At 41.5% G+C, this 26,464-nt stretch overlaps 2 protein-coding genes across 2 annotated transcripts in view; one reads left to right on the top strand and one right to left on the bottom strand.

Annotated features, from left to right (window-relative positions):
* The window catches only part of LOC123755383 (uncharacterized), a 246,532-nt gene that overhangs the window by 10,000 nt on the left and 210,068 nt on the right, over positions 1-26,464 (top strand). The window lies entirely within an intron of this gene.
* On the bottom strand, positions 18,079-18,456 carry LOC138366762 (uncharacterized). Its single transcript, XM_069328040.1, has one exon. The coding sequence runs from the start codon at positions 18,454-18,456 to the stop codon at positions 18,079-18,081; it is 378 nt and encodes a 125-aa protein (XP_069184141.1).

Below are 26,464 nucleotides of genomic sequence, written 5' to 3'. Positions count from 1 at the left end.
GTTGTGTATTTGTGAACTAAAGTCTTTGAAAATGTAATAAGTTTTACGAAACGCGCCCGTGTCGCGTCAGACTAGAAATAAAAATGAATTTTGGAGAATTGATTTTTGATTTACCTCCAACAGTGAAGCGTAATGTACGAAAGATTGAGAAAATTCGTGTTAGAATTATTAATCTTACTTTTTCGGTCATATTTAATAATATATATATATATATATATATATATATATATATATATATATATATATATATATATATATATATATATTTATATATATATATATATATATATATATATATATATATATATATATATATATATATATATATATATATATATATATATATGTATTTTGTTCTTGCATTTTACAACGAGGCAAACTCCTGCCAGTCAATGTCTCTGTTTTGAAACACACTCTTTCAGTTAAAATTCCATCTCAATATCTAAGGCAGTTACAGTCATTTCCAAGTATTTGCAAAGACTTACTCCAGAGACATGGAGAAATCCTTTCCGTATCAGATGGTATTCAATCGTACATTTACTTAAGTTTTACAGAAATCTTTCTCGTTTTTGACCGAGTATTGCTCGCATCTATTGAGAGCTTCTACCTTTCCCATAACTTTTGATAATATTTTATTGAAATACAGTTTCCTTTTATGTTATGTTTTATTTTTTATGTGTGACGAGCACTCCTTATATTTCACCATATTTAATAAACAGAATTAAGCACTATGCTTTCAGAAAAGAATAGAACGCTAATCTCAAACATTAACAAGGAACAATACTTATTGTATATATCAAATAAGGAACTATAGTCTACGGCACTAGGAAAAATATAATTAAATAGTGGGGGGGTTCATTACTATTTTAGCTTAATAAATCACCTGAACATGTATTCTGGACTATATGTTCTTATCTGGTAGCTTTATGGGCTAAATCAGTAAACCAGCCACGAGAACCACAGTACAGGAGGACGATGACTTGGGAGTGGCACCCTAGAGGGGAAGGGGGAAGACATAGGACACGCTGAAAGAGGAGAAAGAGGGGAAGGGTAAGACTTAGGACACACTGAAAGAGGAGGAAGGGTAAGACATAGTACACGCTGGAGGAGCTGTGTGTGTGGGAGGTAAACACCAGGATGCATTATATCTAACAAGGGGGGGACGCCCCACTCTCCTTTATATTATTACTGCAGTTTCCTTGCCCGGGCACCGGTGCTTCCTGGAAGTTTTCCTCTTCATGATAACATGTTTTCCACTCCTTCCTTCCTTAAAGAAGGAAAGTTGGCCGCGGGTGTGCCCGTGTTAGCACATGTAAGAATTGCATTAAAACTTGGGGTGAAAATACTTGGCTCTTTGGACGGGTAATTTCTTTCAGAAGGGTTCCTCGCTGCAGAGACATTGGCGGGAAGAAGGAGTCCGGGTGTTAAGACATATGAATTAAGACTAATGACTGAGGAATGAAATGTTTGTGGAAGGGGGAAAACGGAGGAAAATAAAACCCACCGTAGGTATAACCCAGGCAATGGTCGTAAATTCTCAAAACTTTTCATTTATATAGAAATATGCGCCAGTAACTTTTATTTAATGTGCAATATTTCATAAGTTTTTTTTTTCTGCAAGACTTTTAGGTTCGTGCATTAACTTGCTGGCTTTCAGGGATCATATCACCAGTTGTGGAGAGCCACCATTTAGCGAGGGTTCGCAGGCTAGGCCATCTCTCACGTCTGCCAAATCCGGAAACTTTCGACTTATTCAATTGCAGACTAGTGTAATGTATAAACACTATGGTATTCACTCATGATATATGTATATATATATATATATATATATATATATATATATATATATATATATATATATATATATATATATATATATATATATATATATATTTGTTACGCCGCCGGCTCCTCGTTCCAAGCCTCGGTGACAAAGGATGTGACATTGATTGATGAAGATTAAGCCACCCAAGAGGTGGCACGGGCATGAATAGCCCGTAAGTGGTAAATTTTTTGGAGTGAATGTGATCTTTGGTCGTGAAAGGACCAAAGTGCTGTGCTGTGCTTGCACTTAAATCGTCAGTCCTTAATATGTGGCTGCTATCGCGGGGGAGGATACTGCTTGACAGTCTTTATGAGGGTCTCCAGCTGCTGGACACTTTTCATGACCAGAAGAGTGACAGTGTTGATGGCTTCAGGGTGGTTACTGCAACAATTAGGGACTCCTAAAGCTCTTCTAAGATCCTTGGTGGCTTCACACTCCAGGAGATAGTGAAGGAGTGGCTTTTCTGTGATTGTTTGGCAGAAGATGCGTTCGCACTTTCTAGGATTGCAGAGGGCGAACCTTCTGCTACTCTCTGGTGTAGATGAGCTTTGTTGAGGTGTCCGAGTTTTTGGTGATTGTGTTTTTTATGTGCTCTAGGCTGGGTTAGATTATTTTGTGGATTACTGGATGACGAGTTGTCAATTTAGCAGTTTCATCGGCTTTCTCATTTAATGGGATTCCAACCAGGAATGGAGTCCAGTTTAGGGTGATGTTGAATTCTTTGCCCCAGTTGGTGATCTGACATCACCAACATGGGTATAAATACCCAAGTTCTCGGTCACCTCAGCAGTCTATCTCAGGTGCTCAGGGAAGGAACATTACTGCCTCAGCGGTAATTGCTCTTGCATGTATATGTATGTATATATATACGTATATATATATATATATGTTGTACCTAGTAGCCAGAACGTCGTACTCGGCCTACTATGCAAGGCCCGATTTACCTAGTAAGCCAAGTTTTCCTGAATTAATATATTTTTTCAATTTTTTTTCTTATGAATTAATAAGCTACCCATTTCATTATGTATGAGGTCAACTTTTTTTTATTGGAGTTAAAATTAACGTAGTTATATGACCGAACCTAACCAACCCTACCTAACCTAACCTAACCTATCTTTATAGGTTAGGTTCGGTTAGGTAGCCGAAAAAGTTAGGTTAGGTTAGGTTAGGTAGGTTAGGTAGTCGAAAAACAATTAATTCATGAAAACTTGGCTTATTAGGCAAATCGGGCCCTGCATAGTAGGCTGAGAAGTGCGTTCTGGCTACTAGGTACGACATATATATATATATATATATATATATATATATATATATATATATATATATATATATATATATATATATATATATATAGAAGGCATCCATCAGTCTCAGGAGACATTGGACTTGCGTCCATAATCTTGCAAGTTGCAAGGACTTGCGTCCTTGCAACTTGTGTTTTTCTTTCGTCCAGGCGCCTTGTATCCTTGTGATGGTTCGGGTGATCAACATCCCCGCGGCCCGGTCTCTGACCTTGTGCCCTGGTTGGTGAACTAATCAACCAGCCTGTTAGTGGCCGTTGCTCACAGTCACATCACATCCCGGTTGATCAGGTGGGTCAAATAGTATGTCCAATTGACGATAAAATAAAAAATAAAAGATAAATATTTTTATGGGCATTGATACATATGCATCAAGTGTTAATTCTCTATGACAAAAATAGTGTCGTAAATGACACGTGTGTTTGGGGGGGGGTTATTAATGCCTTTCACCGGCATTGATGACAAATGCCGGTGAAAGGCCTTTTGTTTAATTAGAGTGGCGATGGGCAGCATTTATTGCTCTTGCATGATCAACGACACAATGCCTGCAACACGTCATCTCCTAAAATTCGTCGTATTTTTTTGAGGAATCGATTAAACCGTTAAAAATACGACGTATGAGAACATATTATAACACCGTAATACTTACGTTTTTTCGGCCTCGATAGGTTTTTCGCCTTATTATTTTGAGAACAGTTTCATCAGGTGAAAGGAAACGTGCCCAACCATTTTTGTCCTGCCTAGGGTTTGATCCCAGCCGGGTCTATCGGTGACAAGCAGAGGACGCAGACCCCTGTTCTACCTACATTGCTCAGACTAATCCATATCTATGCTACAGCAAAACATGTGAAAATATGGTTAATTCCTCTTCCACATTTAGAAGGAATTTGTGTTTGACACTCGTCTCTAATTCACATGAAATATTTCATGTGGCGGGGCTTGTTGTCTGACTTTTTTACGGTTGAAATTAATTCATTGTTGCTGCTCAACATTCCCTGTGGCGGAACATGGCGTAGTTTAGTGAGTTTTATCAGGTAGGCTGGTTGACGGTGGGGGGGGGGGGGGGGTAGCCAGGTGTTGCTCTCTGCTCCATTAAATTCCTGAAGGATAAACGTGAGTGTTTCTGAAAAGTGTGTGACCAGCTCTTGAGTGCAAGGTCTTCACGGTGACGGATGAGAGACTCTTGGGGGCGTCTGAGAAGCTGTTGTGTGTGAAAAAAATCAAGTACAAGGTCGCTTCAGGTGACTGTAGTGGTGTCGGTACAAGTGAAAGTCGCTGTGGTTCAGTGGTAGAACGCTCGCCCGTCTCTCTTCCCCTCCACCCCCCTCCCCCCCCCCCCCTCGCCACGCGAGGGTTCGAAGCCTGGATAGGTAGGGTCGAGTTGGTGCTGATCCCTTGACTTTTCGCCAATGTTCACATAGTAGTTGTGGAGATCTTGCTTTAAGCCGACGGTGGATCGTGTTCTAAGCAAAACCTGTTTGGTAAGACTTAAGGCGAGCTATGGGAAAGGGAAAGCAGTCGGGAGTGGCTGTTTCGACGGGCTTTTTTTCTTGTCATCATAAGGTATATTTAAGGACTGCTGTTGTCTGCTCCACCCAAGAACTTGGGGCAGTTAAGTCACCCGGAAGCATGGCTTGCCTGTTGATCAACAACGGTCTGAGTCACGCCCTGGAAACACAAACCGAAACTGTCTCTATTTTCCGCTTGTTACAACTTGTAATAAAGTTGTTACATCTTGGCTTAACGTGTTTATGACGTATTAGAACGTTGTTACAACTTGTAATAAAGTTGTTACATCTTGGCTTAACGTGTTTATGACGTATTAGAACGTTGTTACAACTTGCTATATTGGTTGTTATAACTGGTTAGGAAGTGTTAAAACTTGTTCGAACGTTGTACCAACGTCGTAGTTTCGGTGTGTGTTTGGCGGGCGCGCGCTCTGTCTCCAGAGTGTAAATATTGACGGAGCGCTAGAATATCGTGCATGTTGCCCCTTGTTGTTGCAACCAATGCATGCGTGCCTGCCATTACATTTGTGTGGTTACCCTGAGCCGCCGCTGACTGCAGTAACTTCACATGTTAAATGTCGTCCCCACCTCGGCTGCAGCTCAGCAGCGCTACTTTAGCCACATTTCCGTTATTGTTGGAGGTATTCTCCACCTGACAACGGGCTCTTGCCTGCGTTACCTGCAGCTGGCTCAGGGCATCAGTGTCCCCACAATCCGATCCGTCGCGAGGCCATTAGAGCAATAAATACATGTTGCAAAGTTCAATTACAGCCCAAATGTTACTGTTACACATGTGGGAATGATTTCCTTGGTTTCAACTTGCTGCAGCTGTCAGGTGAGAGACAAAGTAGGTCTTCTTACGTCTTTCAGGAGTGAAGTGCCTTACCTTGAGGTTACCTTGAGGTGCTTCCGGGGCTTAGTGTCCCCGCGGCCCGGTCGTCGACCAGGCCTCCTGGTTGCTGGACTGATCAACCAGGCTGTTAGACGCGGCTGCTCGCAGCCTGACGTATGAGTCACAGCCTGGTTGATCAGGTATCGGAAAGTATGAGAGAACCTGTCACCACTTCCTGGAGGAAGAGTGCTGGTGACACAATACTCCGTGACACGTTTAGCTACATGTATCATGCTGTGTCCCGCCAAACACACACCGAAACTACGACGTTGGTACAACGTTCGAACAAGTTTTAACACCACCTAACCACTTATAACCACCAATATAGCAAGTTGTAACAACGTTCTAATACGTCATAAACACGTTAATCCAAGATGAGACAACTTTATTGCAAGTTGTAACAAGCGGAAAATAGAGACAGTTTCGGTTTGTGTTTCCAGGGTTGCTACATGTAATATGTGTCACTCTCTTCAGGGAAAGCTGCATGCAGTGATTTATTCTCGAATCGTTATAGATCTATACCACAAACTACCTCGTTTGTAGTTGAGTCACAGACACAACACTTTTGCAAAGTGTTAGTTTTGAATACGAATGTATTGTTGATTTACGTTGCCATGACTATGGCATTCAGTCACGTGGTAAAGTGTTCATCCACTGTAGCTGTTCATTCTGGTATTGAACACGTTGAACACTCGCGTGACAGCCTGAGAGTTGCTCTTTATATTTACTTGAAAGCTCAAATATGTTCGTTAATAATTATTAGACAATTTATCTGCATTATCCAGACTATTATTCAAAGTGAAATGTATTCATTGTGAATTATACAATCAGCATCAAATTATACAATCAGCATCATTATTCACTATATATGGTCAATATCTCTCTAAAAAAAATGGCTATATTGGTATGCATAAACTAGACATTTATTATAATTAAAATTTATCCAAAAATAATCATTAATTTTTGGGTCTTATTATATTTACTCACAAAATATTATTTTAAATAAGATACATTTTAAATACAAGAATTATAGTTACTGGTTTGCATGTAAATAAAAATCCCCTTCCTCACCTTGGCAATAGACAATAAATCCGACGATAGACAATAAATCCTGCGATAGCCACACACGTGCTAATTCAGATCGAGGTTAAACCCTCAACTTAGCCACAGGTACAACAAGGCTATAGTAGGTAGGGGGCGAGATGACCCTGTCCTCACTTCCAAATAGTCACTGATAGGGAAGTACTTATAGGTCAGTACTACATCCCACCTACAAAATTCTTCTTTCCATTTCATGTTTTGTCTTAAATTTCGAGCAGTTATAAGGCTTAATTTTATTAAGGTGTGAACACTTTGAAAAGATTAAACGAGAATAAAATAAGAAAGTGGCATTTTTTTACATTTTTTAAATTATATAAAAAAAACTGTTTTTAAAAATTTACAACTGTTTTGACTAACCGGAAATGTACGCACCCAAACAACCTACCTAACCTATTAAGGCCGATGCATACAAAATTGTATATATTAACAATATTTAAAAATATATTAAAATTAAATATTTAACATTATATTAAATGAAATTTGTTAATAAATTAATTATTAACATTAACATTAAATTAAATTAATGTTAAATGTGACATTAAATATTTAAAATATATTAATGTCACAATTTTTACGGCATGGCTTGATTCCTTGAAAAGAAATAGATGTATACAGTGATTAAACAGGTTGTAATGGCAACATTGTTTAATCAGGTTGTTTAAACAGGTTAATACAATGGTAAGAGCCATCAGGTGGAGTGCTGACACTGAAGGAGGCCCCGCTGACACCTGAAGGAGGGGCCGCTGACACCTGAGCCTCGCAACTGGGTGATTTGAGGAACTTTAACCAATACTGGTTGTGAAAACCTGGAGAGAGAGAGAGAGAGAGAGAGAGAGGAAGATGCCATCTTGCTTAGGCACTTCTCAAACGTCAATTGTTTTGCTTTTGATTCCTTTGATTTAGTTGACTGTTGAAGCAGTGGCTGTGTTTAATAAGAGTTCCGCCCCCCCCCTCCACTCTTGTTAATGTTTACGACGACCACTCTTTAGAGTGAAGGGAATTATGAGGAGAAGACGCCAAGCCATTACGACTATATAGCACTGGGAATGGGTCAGGATTAGGAATTGGGATGGGACGGGGGAAAGGAATGGTGCCCAACCACTTGTGGACGGTCGGGGATTGAACGCCGCCGACCTGCATGAAGCGAGACCGATTGATTGATACAGATTAAGCCACCCAATAGGTGGCACGGGCATGAATAACCCATAAGAAGCGAGACCGTCGCTCTACCGTCCAGCCAAAGTGGTTGGGCACACTTTTGAAGTGAACATTGAGTGTTTTTATAAATGATGTTTTACACATTGTAGCAATACTTCTTTATTGTATTCCTAAGTGTCTACCAAATGCTTCTTGTAGCCCAATCGTCTACGTCCTCGGCTCAGATCGAGGACCTGGGTTCAGTTCCCAACCTGCTCAGAAACCGTTGGGCACGTTTCCTTTCATCTGATGCCCCTGACCGAGCCTCGGGGACTTTGACCCCCACCTTCCCCCCCTTCCCCCCCCCCCCCCCCCCCTCTGGAATCAACGTAAAGAAACCGCGAGGTTAGTTTGATCTCGCAGTAAAATAGATACCACGGAGTCAGGGAGCTGTTGTGGGTTGCATTCTGGAGAAGGTCAGTAGTTGGCTAAGGGAATGGGGGGCCTCTATAAGCCTGAATGCAGGCTGCCTGTCCCCGACACCGGGGACAATAGACCCACTAGACAATATTTATTTATTTATTTATTTATTTATTTATTTATTTATTTATTTATTTATTTATTTATTTATTTATATACAAGAAGGTACATTGGGTTTGAGAGAATACATAGCATAGTATTGACAATCTTGTAAAGCCACTAGTACGCACAGCGTTTCGGGCAGAAAAGACAATAGACTCTAGAAAATAATAGACAATAGACAATAATAGACAATAAGACTCACCCAATGACGAGTTCTAAGCCTCCTACTAGCACCCGTCGATTATAAAAAAAAATTATCCTTTTTTATTTTTTAAGTCTTATACCGCACCGACGGAAGTCTTATTGATCTGCTGTGGCTTCAGTCTTCTCTGTTCCCTCTTTTACGGAATTGTGACAAAGCCTTTCCCCAACTTTTTCATACTTTTCTCCCTTTGATATATTTAAGGAAAAGTATAAAAGACTGTAAATTCTTCGCAATTTATTTTGAAGTGTTAATTCTGTATTGTGTGGGTGCTCCTTCGTTATATGTTTACTGTAATTTGCTGTAACTGTGTGTAAACTAACGGACTTATAAATGTACAAGCATTTATGATTAAAATATATTTTAATTTTACTTCAGAGCATCAACAAAAACGGGTATTCATTTGAATGTTAACCCAGTTGTTAACTATTTGCTGTAATTATGTCTTCAGGCTGATCTGGGGCAAGGCTTCTTGGGTTTCATCTAATCTTGCAGACTGTTACTACCTCTGACGGGTCACGATAGCAATTGGAAACTAATGGTTTTCCTATATAACTTTTTTCAGATGTTAAAATGTATATGATGATAAGCTTATTCAAAGTATCTTATACAATACTTTCCAAAGCATGTAGCATTAATTCATTGTTTTATGTGTGGTATCAGGATGTCGTGGACAATACCACATTGGCTCTGCAATCAATCCTCTTGGTGAACATATGGTATTTTTTTTAAGTAATCAGCCCGGAGGTAAAAATTGCCTTGGGTTAGGGCAAGGAATAACCACCCTTAGTAATGACGCTTATAAGGACTATTAATTATCTTCTCTGGTACGTTAGCTGGGTAGCCTAGATTTTGACGCTTTCAGTAATTCGCTGTAATCTGGGCAGGTACCTATTTACTGCTAGGTGAACAGGTGCATTAGGGTAAAAGAAACTCTGCCCATTTGTTTTAACCTCTACCGGGGATCAAACCCGGAACCTCAGGACTACGAATCCCGAGCGCTGTCCACTCAGCCGTCAGGCCCCTGCGGCAGACCTGAGCATGAAGCTGGACTTTAATGATTTTGTAATTCCTTCCGTATGCTATTGCTGCTTTGCCTGAATAGTTAAACCGATTTTCACCCGAAATAAAATTATTACTTACCCCATAATATTCGTAGAGGCTGATTAGATTTTGCCTGAAATCGGTCCAAAAGAATAGAAATCATTTACTTAAAGGCCAATTTATATTACATTCCCAATTTTTTTGGTGGCTAATGAGTAGTTTGGAAAATATTTGGCAAGGACACGTATGTTAGGTTTTTGAGAAAGGTTTTTTTTAGTTCATACTGAGACCGCGGCTCTTTAAAAGTTTTATTCCATTAGGCCAATATGAGTTTTCTGGTTAATTTATACCATGATGCTGTGTTTATAGGGGTGTGAATTTTACATCAAATTGGTTAAGCACTTTATAACTATGTAGCTACATTGGACACGTAGCCTTCTTTTGATAATTACTTACATGGCACTTAAAAGGGATACGAGTACAAGGACCTAAGATATGAGGACGTGAAGAACGTTGCCCAACCCCATGGACCATCGGGGATCGAACGCCGACCTGCCAGAAACGAGGCCATACCCGCCAAACACACACCGAAACTACGACGTTGGTACAACGTTCGAACAAGTTTTAACACCTCCTAACCAGTTATAACAACCAATATAGCAAGTTGTAACAACGTTCTAATACGTCATAAATACGTTAAGCCAAGATGTAACAACTTTATTACAAGTTGTAACAAGCGGAAAATAGAGACAGTTTCGGTTTGTGTTTCCAGGGATAGCTGTACCAACCAGTCCAATGGGTTGGAGCCATTTAAAGATGCTAGAGAATTTGCCGTTATATTTTCATGGAAATGTTGGCCCACACAGTCTGTAGTCAGCCATCATAGCAATAATTTGTTTCCTAATATGATTGAAAGGTGAATATGTTCACTGCAAACTGTTTTTTGTTTTCCTTGGTTAATGGGGACAGTTTTAGGTTAGCTCTAGGTTAATTAGGTTAAACAGTGTGTCTGTAACACCTCAGTTTCATTTTCGCTCCCTGTTTTACCATAAATCGTAGTGTCATCTGCAAATTGGGTTGGGTTAGTAATATTGTCATCTGTATCATGAATGTATATGACAAAAATGTTGAACAAATGAGGGAGAACGGCCTATTGACATAGCTCGGGTGCAGGGGGGGGGGAGGGGTTGTGTAAAATCCTGTTTGTGCCTCGGAGAGACTACGGGATCCAGTAAGTTCAGTAGAACTTTGGTTTCAACCCTTTTACCCTGTCGTAGCTCAGTCGATTAAAGCAGTGTCTGGGATGCTCCCGGACGCAGGTTCGAATCCTCGTCAAGACCTTTGTGGATTTGTTCATTTGATGCATCACGTTAGTGTGATCTCTGTGTGTAACAAAACCGTTGACCTTAAGATGGAACCTTGTGGTAGCCCATTCACTACATTATTCCTCTCATTCATTTGCACTTTAGACATCCCTTTGGTTTCTCTGTTGAAACCATTGTTTCATCCATTCTACTATTTTTCCCATTTATTACATGTGCTTCTAATTTCTTTTCCTGATTTTCATACGGTTCCTTGGTATGAGCTTCAGAGAAATCTATGTATACTCCGTCTACTGGCAGTTATCTTGTCTTATAGGTGGTTATCGTTTCCAAAAAACGCGAGGAAGTTAGGTAGGCAAAATGATTTTTTTTTTACATAACCTTGTGTTCATTTTCCTAGATCTGTTAATGATTTCATTCCTGAGGATTTTAGTCATTAGTCTGCGTGTATCTGAGGCGAGACTCATAAGTCAGTAGTATTCTGCTGACCTCTTCCTGATTAATTTATTATTATTTTCTGTGTTTTTGAAGATGGGGGGTAACATTTGCATATTTCCAATCTAAGAGGACTTACCTTTGATCCACAGATTTTCTGAACAGGAGTTTCAGTGGTAGACACAGTGCCTCGGGCAGCTCCTTTGTGTTTTTTGATTGAATTACATTCACACTTGGGGGTTTTAGAACCCTTTAATGTATCAATCCTGATGGTTTTGCACGTTATGGAAATATCACTTAATTCATTCTCTTCACCTGCCTCGTTTATTTGTTGTGGGTATTGGGAGGTTGTGTAGTCTTCCTAGTGTGGAACACTGATGTGAAGTATTCATTCAGAGTGTTTTCTGCCCTTTATCGTTGATTATGAATGGGGTCTCATTATTTAAGGTTCCTGTCGGGTCTTTGGCCTTCGTTTTGCCTCGTTAAACTTCGAGACATAAAAAGTTTGGATCCTGTTGTTTTGTGCAAGTTTGCTTTCGTAGATTTTTTTATGTATTTTTTTCTGATCTGATTTCCTGTGTGGCTGTGTTTGGTTCTTTTCTATATATCTCATAATATATGTGATTCCTGGTGGAGTGATGTTTCGTGCAGAGGTTGTACTTGGTTGTTAAAGCTTTATCTTTACTGACTTAGTCATCTAACTAGTTCCTTTTTGTGTGTGTTCATCTGCGAGGTATATTTTTTTGTTGGAAAACGTTCAGTGATGAACTTTTCCTCTCCATCGTTAAGTATTTGAGGTTCACTTTTTGTATCATCAATTATCCTGCTTTCCACTTTGGCGGAGAGAGGAGCATCAGTCAGGAGATGATAGAGCATCATAGGAGATGAAGATTATGCTAATTTTGTAAAGCATCTTCATCAGTTCACTCATTTTTATGTTAATGTATAGTGCCAGACCACCACACAAGAAGCTGGGTCAGAACATGGGCGATTTCCCTGTTGTCTGGGACAGGTTATTTAGCTGACCATTCAGAGGATGCAACCCACAACAGCTGGCTAACTCTCCAGTAACTATTTTGAACTGGATGATCAGAGACAGCAGGTTTAAGGAGTGGCGAAACATCTCAGTCTTGTGACGGAATCGAACTCGGGACCTTTGAGTACTGCTTGCGATGATAGCTATATATTACATCATACACATTCAATTATCAACAAGCAGTTTACCCCTAGGTACGTGTTGCCATCAAGACCAGAACTGCCAGTTTACTCCCCCCACCTAGTGTCAAGTTGGGCCTCAGTTAACCAATGAGAATGCAGGGCTAGATTACCCAGTAATCTCGACAGGGGTACGAACCTCTCCTGTAATTACACTCACGGAATATATGTAGCCTGTGTTTGTATTCTATTTTCCTGTGCCTCTATAGATGCTAATTGTTCCTTGGTGAAACGCGTCAGGCCACTTGAATGTGCAAAATAATATTTTTTTAGAGTTAAAATTTCCCAATCAAAAACCCAAGAAACTAACATTTTGTGCTAGAAGACATGATCCATTCCTATTAATCATACTTAATAACATGTTACTCCATTGATCGCGTTCATGTAGCGAGAAAATATCAGCCTGAACATAAAGGTGAAGAATAAAGTCAGAGTTTTATAGATATTAAGTAATAAAAATATAAAACCACTCGTATCATTCGAGTGGCGTTCACTGTATAATTCGCAATTCAATATATTTATGATCGTGGCTATGCCTGCAGCCCTTTTCAGCAACACCTCACAGCTTCACCGGACCAAGTATACAATGCCCTTCATGAATTCTCATATATATATATATATATATATATATATATATATATATATATATATATATATATATATATATATATATATATATATATATATATATATATATTCAAATTCAAGAGAGAAGGGGTGGTGGTCAACGTGAGAGAGAGGGCGGGTCAACATGAGAGAGAGAGGAAGGTCAACATAAAAGAGGGGGTCAATATGAGAGGATAGGGAAGTAGGGCAGAGTAGATGGCGGGCAGGAATCATGGATGCACTGTGTATATCCTCTCTGGATCGCCACGCTAAGGCGATGAAAGAGGAAACTACTGGAGGCTCTAGGGTATCTAGTTGCTTCAGTTAGCTTAGAACCCAGTGGGACAACACACGTGGGTTTCAACTTTGGCTAACACCTATGTGGACGTCAGTGTGGCAAGTCCAGGCGGTGCTGCCAATCACCAGGATTGGTGATTGGCAGCACCAGGATTGGTGATCGCCAAGTCTCGTAAATATAGAGATCTTGATCACCACTACAGTTTTGTCCCCATTGTCTCGGAGACAATGTAATACTTCCACCACTTATAATACTTCTACCGTGACCATTCTCATCATAGCTACTGACTCATCATGCTCTCAGCAGATGTTTTCCGGCGTAATATAGATGGTTATGATTTAATTAATCCATTTACCACCAATACGGAGGCGTCGACTGCTACGGGAAGACACTAAAAGGGACTGCCATAAACATGGTGATAGTTCGACTCCTAAGTGAAGTGGGTCCTCCACCCTCACCCCCCCCCCCACCCCAACCTGATATTGTCATAATCTCTATTCTTCTCAACTATCTTTTCCTGAAAGATTAATTTCAGCCTGTGTCTCTTCTGTCTCTCTCTCCTGTCTCTCTCTCCTGTCTCTCTCTCCTGTCTCTCTCTCCTCTCTCTCTCTCCTCTCTCTCTCTCCTGTCTCTCTCTCCTCTCTCTCTCTCTCTCTCTCTCTCTCTCTCTCTCTCTCTCTCTCTCTCTCTCTCTCTCTCTCTCTCTCTCTCTCTCTCTCTCTCTCTCTCACACCCTCTCACTCTCCCAGAAATACGAACTCGGAAGAGCAATCAAGGATGACTTTCTGTATGTATATTACTGGAAACTGTCCTTATCGCTGCTCATCTTACGAGTCTCTCACTTCTATTTCCATTATAACCAAATTAGGTTATATTTAATGCTAAGCGAGATTCAAAATTTTTGCAACAGGGGGAAAGCTGGAGCCATTTGTGTTGAGTGTGAGCCTTAACATGCTCAGTTGATGCACTGTTGCACTACGACCAGTTTGTTGCGACACTGATGCAAATGGTTGTTAGGTTATGCGGGAATGGTCGCTAATGGGGAGCTGGCCTTGAGAGGTTTTGTCAAGTCTTGTTGTACAAAGTTTTCAAGTTTTTCAAGTTTCAAGTTTCAAGTTTGTACTTGTTGTACAAATGGCAAGTTTTCTGTGTGGGGAGTTAAGTCAGTTGGGGTTTATTTAGTAGTTTAGTTCAAGGAGGCCTGGTCGAGGACCGAGCCGCTTGGACGTTGAGCCCCGAAACCATCGCAACGTAATAGTAGTATCCTAAAACAACATTGTTTTTTTTTCTAGCCCAAAGCACTTTGGGTGGACGGTAGAGCGACGGTCTCCCTTCATGCAGATCGGCGTTCAATCCCTGACCGTTCAAGTGGTATAGGCACCAGTCCTTCCCCCAGTCCCATCCCAAATCCTAGAAAATGTATATGTTTATCTCTCAGAATGTTCGGTAATACGTTTATTGCTTGTGATGTGTATATATGTATGTATTAACACGATATACTGAACGGGGTGAGAATAGCTTGAGCTACCTCATCCCTTTGTGTGTATTTGACCTCAATATACTGGTTTCAATTTCAATCCCAAATCCTTATTCTGATCCCTGCCCAGTGCTATACAGTCATAATGACTGGGCGCTTTCTCCTGAAAGTTCCCTTCTCTTAGTTTATGTTCTTCTCGGAGACGCGGTCATACATTCACACAAAGGGAAGAGAACTGTCAGGGGAAAGCGCGAGATGCTGAGGTTAATGGGGCGGGTCTTGTGGTGCGAGAGACAAATGTACCTAAACCTTCTACACGTACAGTGTTTAGGTAGGTCAGTGGTGTGGGGGCCGACGTACCCAAGCCTCCTACACGTACAGTGTTTAGGTGGGTCAGTGGTGTGAGGAGCCGACGTACCCAAGCCTCCTACACGTACAGTGTTTAGGTGGGTCAGTGGTGTGAGGAGCCGATGTACCCAAGCCTCCTACACGTACGGTGTTCAGGTAGGTCAGTGGTGTGAGGAGCCGACGTACCCAAGCCTCCTACACGTACCGTGTTCAGGTAGGTCAGTGGTGTGAGGAGCCGACGTACCCAAGCCTCCTACACATACAGTGTTTAGGTGGGTCAGTGGTGTGGGGGCCGACATACCCAAGCCTTCTACACATACAGTGTTTAGGTGGGTCAGTCACCGGTGGGTCGAGGGAAGAACCAGAGATATGAATATAAAACCCGGTTTTTTTCCCCTTGTTCTAAACCCGCGAGGAGCTCATCCAAGTCCCTCTTCTTGAACTTTAAGGTGAAGGTAATAGTATAATGACTCATCATTATGTGTGACTCATCAGTGAATCTCATACACAACAATCCCCAGCATGAATATCAAAGCGTTTATTCATTGCACGAGGAACATCACTTAAAGGTAAATAGGAACACTGACATCAATGGGGCTGACTTCCGTGAAGTCGGCTTTAATGCGTCAGTTGCCTTGCCTGTCACGTCGTGTTCAGGAAGTGTTGTCTGCAACTTGCAACAGGATTCCGGGAGTTCTGTCGTTCGTGAATATCTCCAGTTTGATAACACATCTTCGGACGATGGATGTTTACGAAACGACTGAACCCCCGAAGACTATGAGACGACATAATTATATGTATGTTGGCAGACGACATGATGATTCACTGGTTCCTGGCTGGATACGGTGGTTAACACCGCTGCTGCCTTGGTCATTAAACATTTGTGTTCCCTGCTGGGTGAGCTGTTAACTTTGATGATAGTGATAGCTAAAGGAATGATCGGGGTGAGTATTTGATCGTTCTGCACCCCCCCCTTCCTCATCCCGTGGGACGTGAACGGGCTTTCTCTCTCTCTCTCTCTCTCTCTCTCTCTCTCTCTCTCTCTCTCTCTCTCTCTCTCTCTCTCTCTCTCTCTCTCTCTCTCTCTTTTTCTTTCTCTTTCTCTCTCTCTCTTTCTTTCACACACACACACACACACGCACGCACGGGGGCCTGGCGGCTGAGTGAACAGCCCTAAAGATCTGGGAACAGTTTCTTCCCAGTACTTGAAGCTTTGCTTATAGTCCGAAAAACCATAATCGACCAAAGACATCTGCCATTTCCACACAGCTGATCCTGAGTCGCCAAGTGTCTAACGGCCCTTAGAGGTTAAACAGAAGATCAACAGCAGAACGACCGTTCCTGTAACCACACTGTCAACTACGTAGTAATCGATGATGATCACAAAAAAATACTAATGTACTCGCAGATTACTGTCAACATAATATGCCAGGAATTGAAAGTATTGACTCAGGCCTGCAGTTGCCGACAGTTGAATGACACATCCACTTGTGGACAAGACGTTCATCTGCTTCGTACTGTCGGGAGAGTCAAATTCCTTGAGTTAGCACAGTTGGTAGAGGCGTGTGAGATCGAAGCCAATAGATCCACACACACACACACACACACACACACACACACACACACACACACACACACACACACACACACACACACACACACATTAGCGTAAGTCTTTACCCACCCTTATTCGGTCCCTAGTGCCTTACATTGAGTTGTTAAGGATATACCGGACTTCTGGCTGTTGGATAAGCATTGCATATCAATTTGTAAGGCATTGCTTGCATCAAGTTGGAGGAGATAGTTGTTTTGGTTCAGGGATCTGGATCTTGGTAGTATAAAATGGTTCGCCAGGAGATAAGCCTTTTCCTGATTGTAACAGTCCCGTCTGCCTGGTTTAATGGTAGGATTGTGGCCTCACTTGGATGGCCCTGGCGATGTTTAACGACAGATCTCCAGTCTTTGTCTTTGTATCTCCGTTATTCTCTCATTCTGTCTTCCTCCTTCCCTCTTCCCCATTTCTCTTTTGCCCCCTTTCTCCTTCCTACTCTCTCTCCTTTGCACACTCTCTCTCTCCTTTCCACTCCCACTCTCTCTCCCTCCCACTCTCCCCCTCCCACTCTCTTTCCCTTTCACTCTCTCCCCCTCCCACTCTCTCTCCCCTTCCCACTCTCTCTCCCTGCCACTCTCCCTTCCACTCTCTCTCTCCCTCCCACTCTCTCTCTCCATCCCTCTGTCTCTCTCCCTCTCTCTCTCTCTCCCCCCCCCCTCTCTCTCTCTCTCTCTCTCTCTCTCTCTCTCTCTCTCTACCTCTCTCCCTCTCCCTCTCTCTCTCCCTCACTCTGACTCTCTCTCCCTCGGCCTCTTTTTCTTTCTCACTTCTTCCACTCTCTCTCTCTTCCTCTCCCTTTTCCCCCCTCGTATCCTTCTCTCACTCTCTCTCATCTGTCTCTCGCATGCATTACATTTAATTGTATAACTTAGGTCGTCCTCTCTCTGCCAGGACGCCCCAACAGTTCGTCTCCATCTCCCTCTCTCACACAGGAAGAGTGCCATTAAAAGCTTTTGTTCCGCGTGTTTTTATTTCTGTCATTCCGCCCCGACTCCCTGACTTATCTCCAGAGTTTATCATCCAGGGGTGCACTTGTCACCTGATTCCTGGCTGTTATGGTGATCTTATATAAGGGCTCTTAGGGTGTGATCTTAGGGGGCATGAGCTCTGTCAGGGAAGAATTGGATTGTTTCTAAGGGATCTCAATATTTGGAGCCATTCCTGGTGGTCTCGTTAGAGGTTTTTATTATTAGTGCACTCAATTGGTGGTTCCTCTATCATGGGGCACTCAATTGGTGGTTCTTCTTCCATGGTGCACTCACTTGGTGGTTCTTCTTCCATGGTGCACTCAATTGGTGGTTCTTCTTCCATGGTGCACTCACTTGGTGGTTCTTCTTCCATGGTGCACTCAATTTGTGGTTCCTCTACCATAATGCACTTAATCGGTGGTTCTTTTACACTAGTGCACTCAATCGGTGGTTCTTTTACACTATTGCACTCAATCGGTGGTTCTTTTACACTATTGCACTCAATCGGTGGTTCTTTTACACTATTGCACTCAATCGGTGGTTCTTTTACACTATTGCACTCAATCGGTGGTTCTTGTACCATGATGCTCTGAGGTGTACAAAATTCCCCACATATTATGTTGCTTAAGGCATTGTGGTGGACTTCATCCCAGGTGAAGCTGGATGAATAGCTCCACCAGCTCTCATGTGGGAAGAATTTCATGTACATCCCGTGTTACGGTGAAGCGCCATTACTAGCAGCGTCCCACAGGGATCACTTTTTGGACCACTTCCATTGATGGCTTTGGTGATGACCATGCACTTCAGGGAAGTGAGGTCTAGGTCTTTATGCCCCGTGTACTGGCCTTGTTGAACCTGTTCGGTTATAGATTAATCATTCGTGACGTTGAAAATCTCTGTCGAACCTGTCCTTGAGGTTGTAGATGGAGGTGGCTTCCACAGCTGTTAGCCTCAATGCATTCCACTTGTTGACCAGTCATTCAGGGTATGAATATTTTCCTACGTTTGGTTTTACTTGTATTTCCAGCTTCCACCTAATCTAACCTTCTCTACATTCAAATTCCTCTCCCATGCGTATAACCCATCTTATAAGCAAACTCTTATCAAACATACCCACTTTACACTATCCACCGTCACGCACGTTTAAACCCAAACACACGAACCAACACACACACACAAACCAACACACACACACACACACACACACACACACACACACACACACACACACACACACACACACACACACACACACACACAAACCAACACACACACACACAGGCCTCGTAGCCTGGTGGATAGCAGGGGGCCTCGTAGCCTGGTGGGTAGCGCGCAGGACTCGTAATTCTGTGGCGCGGGTTCGATTCCCGCACGAGGCAGAAACAAATGGGCAAAGTTTCTTTCACCCTAAGTGCCCCTGTTATCTAGCAGTAAATAGGTACCTGGGAGTTAGTCAGCTGTCACGGGCTGCTTCCTGGTGTGTGTGTGTGTGTGTGTGTGTGTGGTATGGGGAAAAAAAAAAAAAAGTAGTTAGTAAACAGTTGATTGACAGTTGAGAGGCGGGCCGAAAGAGCAAAGCTCAACCCCCGCAAAACACAACTAGTAAACACAACTAGTAAACACACAAACCAACACACACACACAAACCAACACACACACACACACACAAACCAACACACACACACACACACAAACCAACACACACACACACAAACCAACACACACACACACAAACCAACACACACACACACAAACCAACACACACACACAAACCAACACACACACCACGAATTAAACCTCACTTCGTTGGAAGACAGAAGAGTTAGGGGGGACATGATCACCACATTCAAGATCCTCAAGGGAATTGACAGGGTTGATAAAGACAGGCTGTTTAACACAAGGGGCACACGCACTAGGGGACACAGGTGGAAACTGAGTGCCCAAATGAGCCACAGAGATATTAGAAAGAACTTTTTTAGTGTCAGAGTGGTTAACAAATGGAATGCATTAGGAAGTGATGTGGTGGAGGCTGACTCCATACACAGTTTCAAGTGTAGATATGATAGAGCCCAATAGGCTCAGGAACCTGTACACCTGTTGATTGACAGTTGAGAGGCGGGACCAAAGAGCCAGAGCTCAACCCCCGCAAGCACAACTAGGTGAGTACAACTAGGTCAGTACACACACAAATCAATTCCCCTCAGAACATACTACGCTTTTCCCCCCTCCCCAACCTCCGCTCACCTCCAAAGATACACACTGAGCCTCCTCCATAATACACACACACAAAAAGCTATACACAAACTACATACACAAGCCTACACACACAAACCAATACACTCAAACCTCCCCAAACTTACACCAACTCGCCCCCCCCCCTCTCACACACAACTCCCACATACCTACATACCACACACACAAACACTCCTCTCGAATTGGTGCATTCTTTTTACTTACACAAACACCCAGCCCATGCAAACACACAAATACACAAACACACACACACACAAAGTTCAAGTCCGTATCATTAGCGAGCGTCCCATTCAAAATAAAACTTCAAAACTGAAAAACAGCATGATTTTAGGGAGAGGAAAATCCTGTTTAATTAGTCATCGCCTCGTTAAAATTTATCTCCCGACCCCATGAATGTGATAAACAGAGTTATGATAATGTATACATTTTGTGTCTAAAATAATTCAGGAGGAAGGTCGGTTTGTGTATTTTTTTTTTGAGTCTCAATCTGGCTTTCGACGCGAAGACGATCCGAGAAATTCAACAAGGCCATTAAGAGTTCAGTTAGATGGAAGACTATCTGAATAGTGTCTGGAGATACGGCAGCGAGATTCAGAATTGTTATTAACTGTAGGAAGAAGGTAACGAAGAGAGGTCAAACTGTCTCAAAGGGACTAATGTTAAAAGAGAATTATATAAGATAATCGGAAGAGTAATTGGTAGACATGAAGCTGTCAGGACAGCTTCATGTCAACCAATCTCTTCATTATGATGTATGTCATGTCTTCATTATATATATTTATATTTAATTTGCATTTTCTGTGTCATTATCAAATGTCATTGCCCCAACAATTTTAATGGACCATAATACCCATATTCACTACAATAATATATTGTTTTATTTGGTTTATCTTTAATCTCGATAATGATGAATTATGATGACTCAGGGAGAAATTGGATAACAAAATTTAGCAGTAAATTGTCACATACAATCACACTACTGAAGTTGCTAAGACAATCACATGTTAATACACTCACACTATCTCTTAACTGGAGTCCCACAGAGAGCCAGTAAGACCCATATACACTGGCAAGAGGTAGTTGGTCTTGTCTTAGCTAATTCATATTTGGAGGAAGATCTTCACACCTCTTTTTGTCTTCATCCTTCATTTACATTTCGTTCCATTACCTCCTCACCATTCTCTCCTCTTCTCTCTCTCTCACACACCTGTCCGTCCCCTCACTTGTGTAATTCCATTAACATCACACACACCTGTGATCATCAAGTCCATCTCCACAAACCTCACTCTATATTTCATCCGTCTTCATCCGCCTACCTCTTGTCTTTGTGGGAGGTGTGAGATGATAGGTCTCATCCTCTTATCTCTCATTTCTCCTGTTCCTTTTTCTCCTTTCACTTTACTCCTGCTTCTAAGTTTCTTACCACCTTGCTCTTTTCTCCATCTTCTGCTTCCTTCTTGTCGTTCTCACCTCTCCAAAATTGTATTTTTCATTCTAACAAAATAAGGCCTTAAGGGAATGAAGAAGTTCAGTATCTGGCCCATTTAAGGTTGATACTATCTCGAACTGAACTGAAAGCAGGTCGCATGAGACACTGATCTCATTGCCGAGTCATCAGAATTAGAGCGAGGATTATAGACGTGTTTATAGGTGTTTTATTAAAACACCTATTAGATTAGATTAGTTTAAATTAGATTAGATTAGATTATTAAAACACCTATTAGATTAGTTTTATTAGATTATAGGTGTTTCTTAAAGACAACCAGAACTTTTGAGAGAAAAATTAAGAAGAGATGAGGCTGTATGACACTATATTGGCCAAGTGTTGAAAATAGCAGTGTTGGTTGTGAGAGATTCAGATATATACATCTGACTTGGTGACAAGAGCCATGTGTGAAGGTGGTGACCACACTACAATCCACAGACCTATACCAGAATGCCCAGGCAGAAATGAGGACAATTATAGCTATAATCAGTACTGTGAACAGAGAGGAGAGCTCACAGAAGGACAAATCTTGTAATCACAGGAAATTTTAATCGCGGGAGATACACTGAGAGGCAAAATATTCACGTTTACTGGACTTGATTCGTGAAGAGCAAGGCTGGTGGAAGCCAGGGAGGTGAGCTTCCTCATGCGTAATGGATAAAACGAGAGTTAGGAAAGAGACGTCGACTTCACTCAGAATGAGATAGATTTTAGGAGTTCATGCGAACCCACTTCGAGCCTTCCACCACCGTATTCTGATAAAGGATTACTGTTGTCTCTAATGGCTTCTTATTTATCAGTTCCCCCCTAAAAAAAAAGGCACAGCTTTTCTCTCAGTCCTCCAACATGCTTCGCTCTTCCTTAATTCCCCGAACAAAATATATCTTTTCATCAGTTCTAACAAATGTTTCCTCTCTTCTTCCTCTGGAACCTAGACACAAAAATATATACAGTGCTGTTATATAATCTACGTAAGATCAGCTCTGTAGTATGCAGCACCGGCGTGGAATCCACTTGTAGAAAAGCACAAAATAAATTACCGTACAGAGATACGCTGCTTGACTGTTTATGGTTGACTCTTGATCATACTCCAGAGAGAAGGTTCGTCTCCCGTCCCCATCCTTGCCCCCAACAGAATGCCCGTCCCCCGTCCCCATCCTTGCCCCCGACAGAAGGCCCGTCCCCCGTCCCCCTCCTTGTCCCCGACAGAAGGCCCGTCCCCCGTCCCCCTCCTTGTCCCCGACAGAAGGCCCGTCCCCATCCTTCCCCCGACAGAAGGGCCGTCCCCCGTCCCAATCCTTGCCCCCGACAGAGGAGTCCCTCTTCCACAACGTCCCATCTTTCCCTACTCGTGACCCTCCCCTTTGATTGGATAGCAAACGGCTGATGAAAAACTCGCACGATTTCTATTTCATGAGCCATAGAGGGAGCGGGCCACGAGAGGTGATGGCTGGGGTCCGCTCGCCGCCCCCAGAGTTCAGGGGGGACTTTGGCGCCCTCGTTTTTGTCGTGTATGGCTGTCGCCCCGCTGCTGCAGCGGGCGCTGCCGCCCGAGAAATGTCTTGTGTTGTTTTGGGGGGAGGTTGGCTAATCCCAGCTGCATCTCCCGGGTTCAGTTTTGAGAATATCAACTTGGCTGATATATGAGTTGAAATTGCATATAACACAGTGCTTTAGCTCATGCTACGATTATTATTGATTTTTGTGTTTTAATTGATTATTGAACGTTATTCTGTGTGTTGGGTGTGCTTTATATGTTCTTTGTACAGTCTTTTTCGGAAATCGACTGTTATTCAAACATGTTCACACACACACACACGCACACACACACACATACACACACACACACACACACACACACACACACACACACACACACACACACACACACACACACACACACACACACACACAGAAGACAAAAAACATGAATCGAATAGTATTGAATTATAAGGTGTCGAGGAAGGAATATACACAATGGCAGCTGCTAAGACAAAGAATCCACCGAGACAATTCCAACCTCTCATGAGTAGAAAGATGCTGGTGAAATATGAAGTGATTAGATGGAATGGAAAGAGACTGGTGGAGAATAATAAACTTGTGAGGAGCTGCTTCAAAAGACTCCAGGAGGTCTTGGCAAGAGAACAAGAGTTAATTGTTGAGCTTGAGGACAAGTGGAAGCTAAGAACACTTGCTAATGAAGCATATAGTTGTGGTAGACGAAGCTGAAGGCGGACTTGTTAGAAGGCAAATGCTTCAGCTCTGATCTCACTGCTGTGCTGCAGGAAGGTTACGATGTCTTAACTGTGCTACTAAGAACAAATCTGAGACATAGAAGAGCTACCTTACAATGTCGTAACCATGCCACTAAGAAAAGATCTTACACATTGGAGAGCTACCTTACGATGTCGTAACCATGCCATTAAGAAAAGATCTTACACATTGGAGAGCTACCTTACGATGTCGTAACCATGCCACTAAACAAAGATCTTACACATTGGAGAGCTACCTTACGATGTCGTAACCATGCCACTAAGCAAAGATGTTACACATAGAAGAGCTACCTTACGATGTCGTAACCATGCCACTAAGCAAAGATGTTACACATAGAAGAGCTACCTTACGATGTCGTAACCATGCCACTAAGCAAAAATCTGAAACATAGAAGAGCTACCTTACGATGTCGTAACCATGCCACTAAGCAAAGATGTTACACATAGAAGAGCTACCTTACGATGTCGTAACCATGCCACTAAGCAAAAATCTGAAACATAGAAGAGCTACCTTACGATGTCGTAACCATGCCACTAAGCAAAGATCTGAAACATAGAAGAGCTACCTTACGATGTCGTAACCATGCCACTAAGCAAAGATCTGAAACATAGAAGAGCTACCTTACGATGTCGTAACCATGCCACTAAGCAAAGATCTGAAACATAGAAGAGCTACCTTACGATGTCGTAACCATGCCACTAAGCAAAGATGTTAAACATAGAAGAGCTACCTTACGATGTCGTAACCATGCCACTAAGCAAAGATCTGAAACATAGAAGAGCTACCTTACGATGTCGTAACCATGCCACTAAGCAAAGATCTGAAACATAGAAGAGCTACCTTACGATGTCGTAACCATGCCACTAAGCAAAGATCTGAAACATAGAAGAGCTACCTTACGATGTCGTAACCATGCCACTAAGCAAAGATCTGAAACATAGAAGAGCTACCTTACGATGTCGTAACCATGACACTAAGCAAAGATCTGAAACATAGAAGAGCTACCTGAAACATAGAAGAGCTACCTGAAACATAGAAGAGCTACCTGAAACATAGAAGAGCTACCTGAAACATAGAAGAGCTACCTGAAACATAGAAGAGCTACCTGAAACATAGAAGAGCTACCTGAAACATAGAAGAGCAACCTGAAACATAGAAGAGCTACCTGAAACATAGAAGAGCTACCTGAAACATAGAAGAGCAACCTGAAACATAGAAGAGCTACCTGAAACATAGAAGAGCTACCTGAAACATAGAAGAGCTACCTGAAACCTGTAAAACTTATGTATAGGCTTTGTTTACTATTATTTAACAGTTTACGAACTGGAAAAATGTCTTAATCCAAGATTATTATTGTTATAAACAACCTCTTAGTGCTTCATATCTTATAAATTGTTGATATCTCATAAATTGTTGATATCTCATAAATTGTTGATATCTCATAAACTGTTGATATCTCATGAACTGTTGATATCTCATAAACTGTTGATATCTCATAAGCTGTTGATATCTCATAAACTGTTGATATCTCATAAACTGTTGATATCTCATGAACTGTTGATATCTCATAAACTGTTGATATCTCATAAACTCTTGATATCTCATAAACTGTTGATATCTCACAAACTGTTGATATCTCACAAACTGTTGATATCTCATAGACTGTTGATATCACACAAATTGTTATCTCATAAACTGTTGATATCTCGTAAACTCTTGATATCTCATAAACTGTTGATATCTCATAAACTGTTGATATCTCATAAACTCTTGATATCTCATAAACTGTTGATATCTCATAAACTCTTGATATCTCATAAACTGTTGATATCTCATAAACTTTTGATATCTCATAAATTGTTGATATCTCATAAACTTTTGATATCTCATAAACTTTTGATATCTCATAAACTGTTGATATCTCATAAACTGTTGATATCTCACAAACTGTTGATATCTCACAAACTGTTGATATCTCATAAACTGTTGATATCTCATAAACTGTTGATATCTCACAAATTGTTATCTCATAAACTGTTGATATCTCATAAACTCTTGATATCTCATAAACTCTTGATATCTCATAAACTGTTGATATCTCATAAACTGTTGATATCTCATAAACTGTTGATATCTCATAAACTGTTGATATCTCACAAATTGTTATCTCATAAACTGTTGATATCTCATAAACTCTTGATATCTCATAAACTGTTGATATCTCATAAACTGTTGATATCTCATAAACTGTTGATATCTCATAAACTGTTGATATCTCATAAACTGTTGATATCTCATAAACTTTTGATATCTCACAAACTGTTGATATCTCATAAACTGTTGATATCTCATAAACTGTTGATATCTCATAAACTTTTGATATCTCACAAACTGTTGATATCTCATAAACTGTTGATATCTCATGAACTTCCTGCTCCTGCTTTCTCTTGTATTCCAACATCGACAGCTTCAACTTGAGCAAGAAAATGCTTCTGGCAGCTAAGCCGTAGAGAGTGTTGAACTAGGTTTGCTGGGAAGCTTAAAGCTGCTAGTCGTGGAAGGGCACTGTGGCTTGAGT

This window comes from Procambarus clarkii, chromosome 20 (genome assembly GCF_040958095.1).
Source record: "Procambarus clarkii isolate CNS0578487 chromosome 20, FALCON_Pclarkii_2.0, whole genome shotgun sequence".
NCBI lineage: Eukaryota > Metazoa > Arthropoda > Malacostraca > Decapoda > Cambaridae > Procambarus > Procambarus clarkii.
Note: the sequence above shows the minus strand (reverse complement) of the source record. Positions and strands in the feature narration are given on the sequence as shown.

Coding starts and splice junctions, on each gene's coding strand:
- LOC138366762 (XM_069328040.1), bottom strand. CDS start 18,456: ATGGTACAAGAACCACCGATTGAGTGCAATAGTGTAAAAGAACCACCG.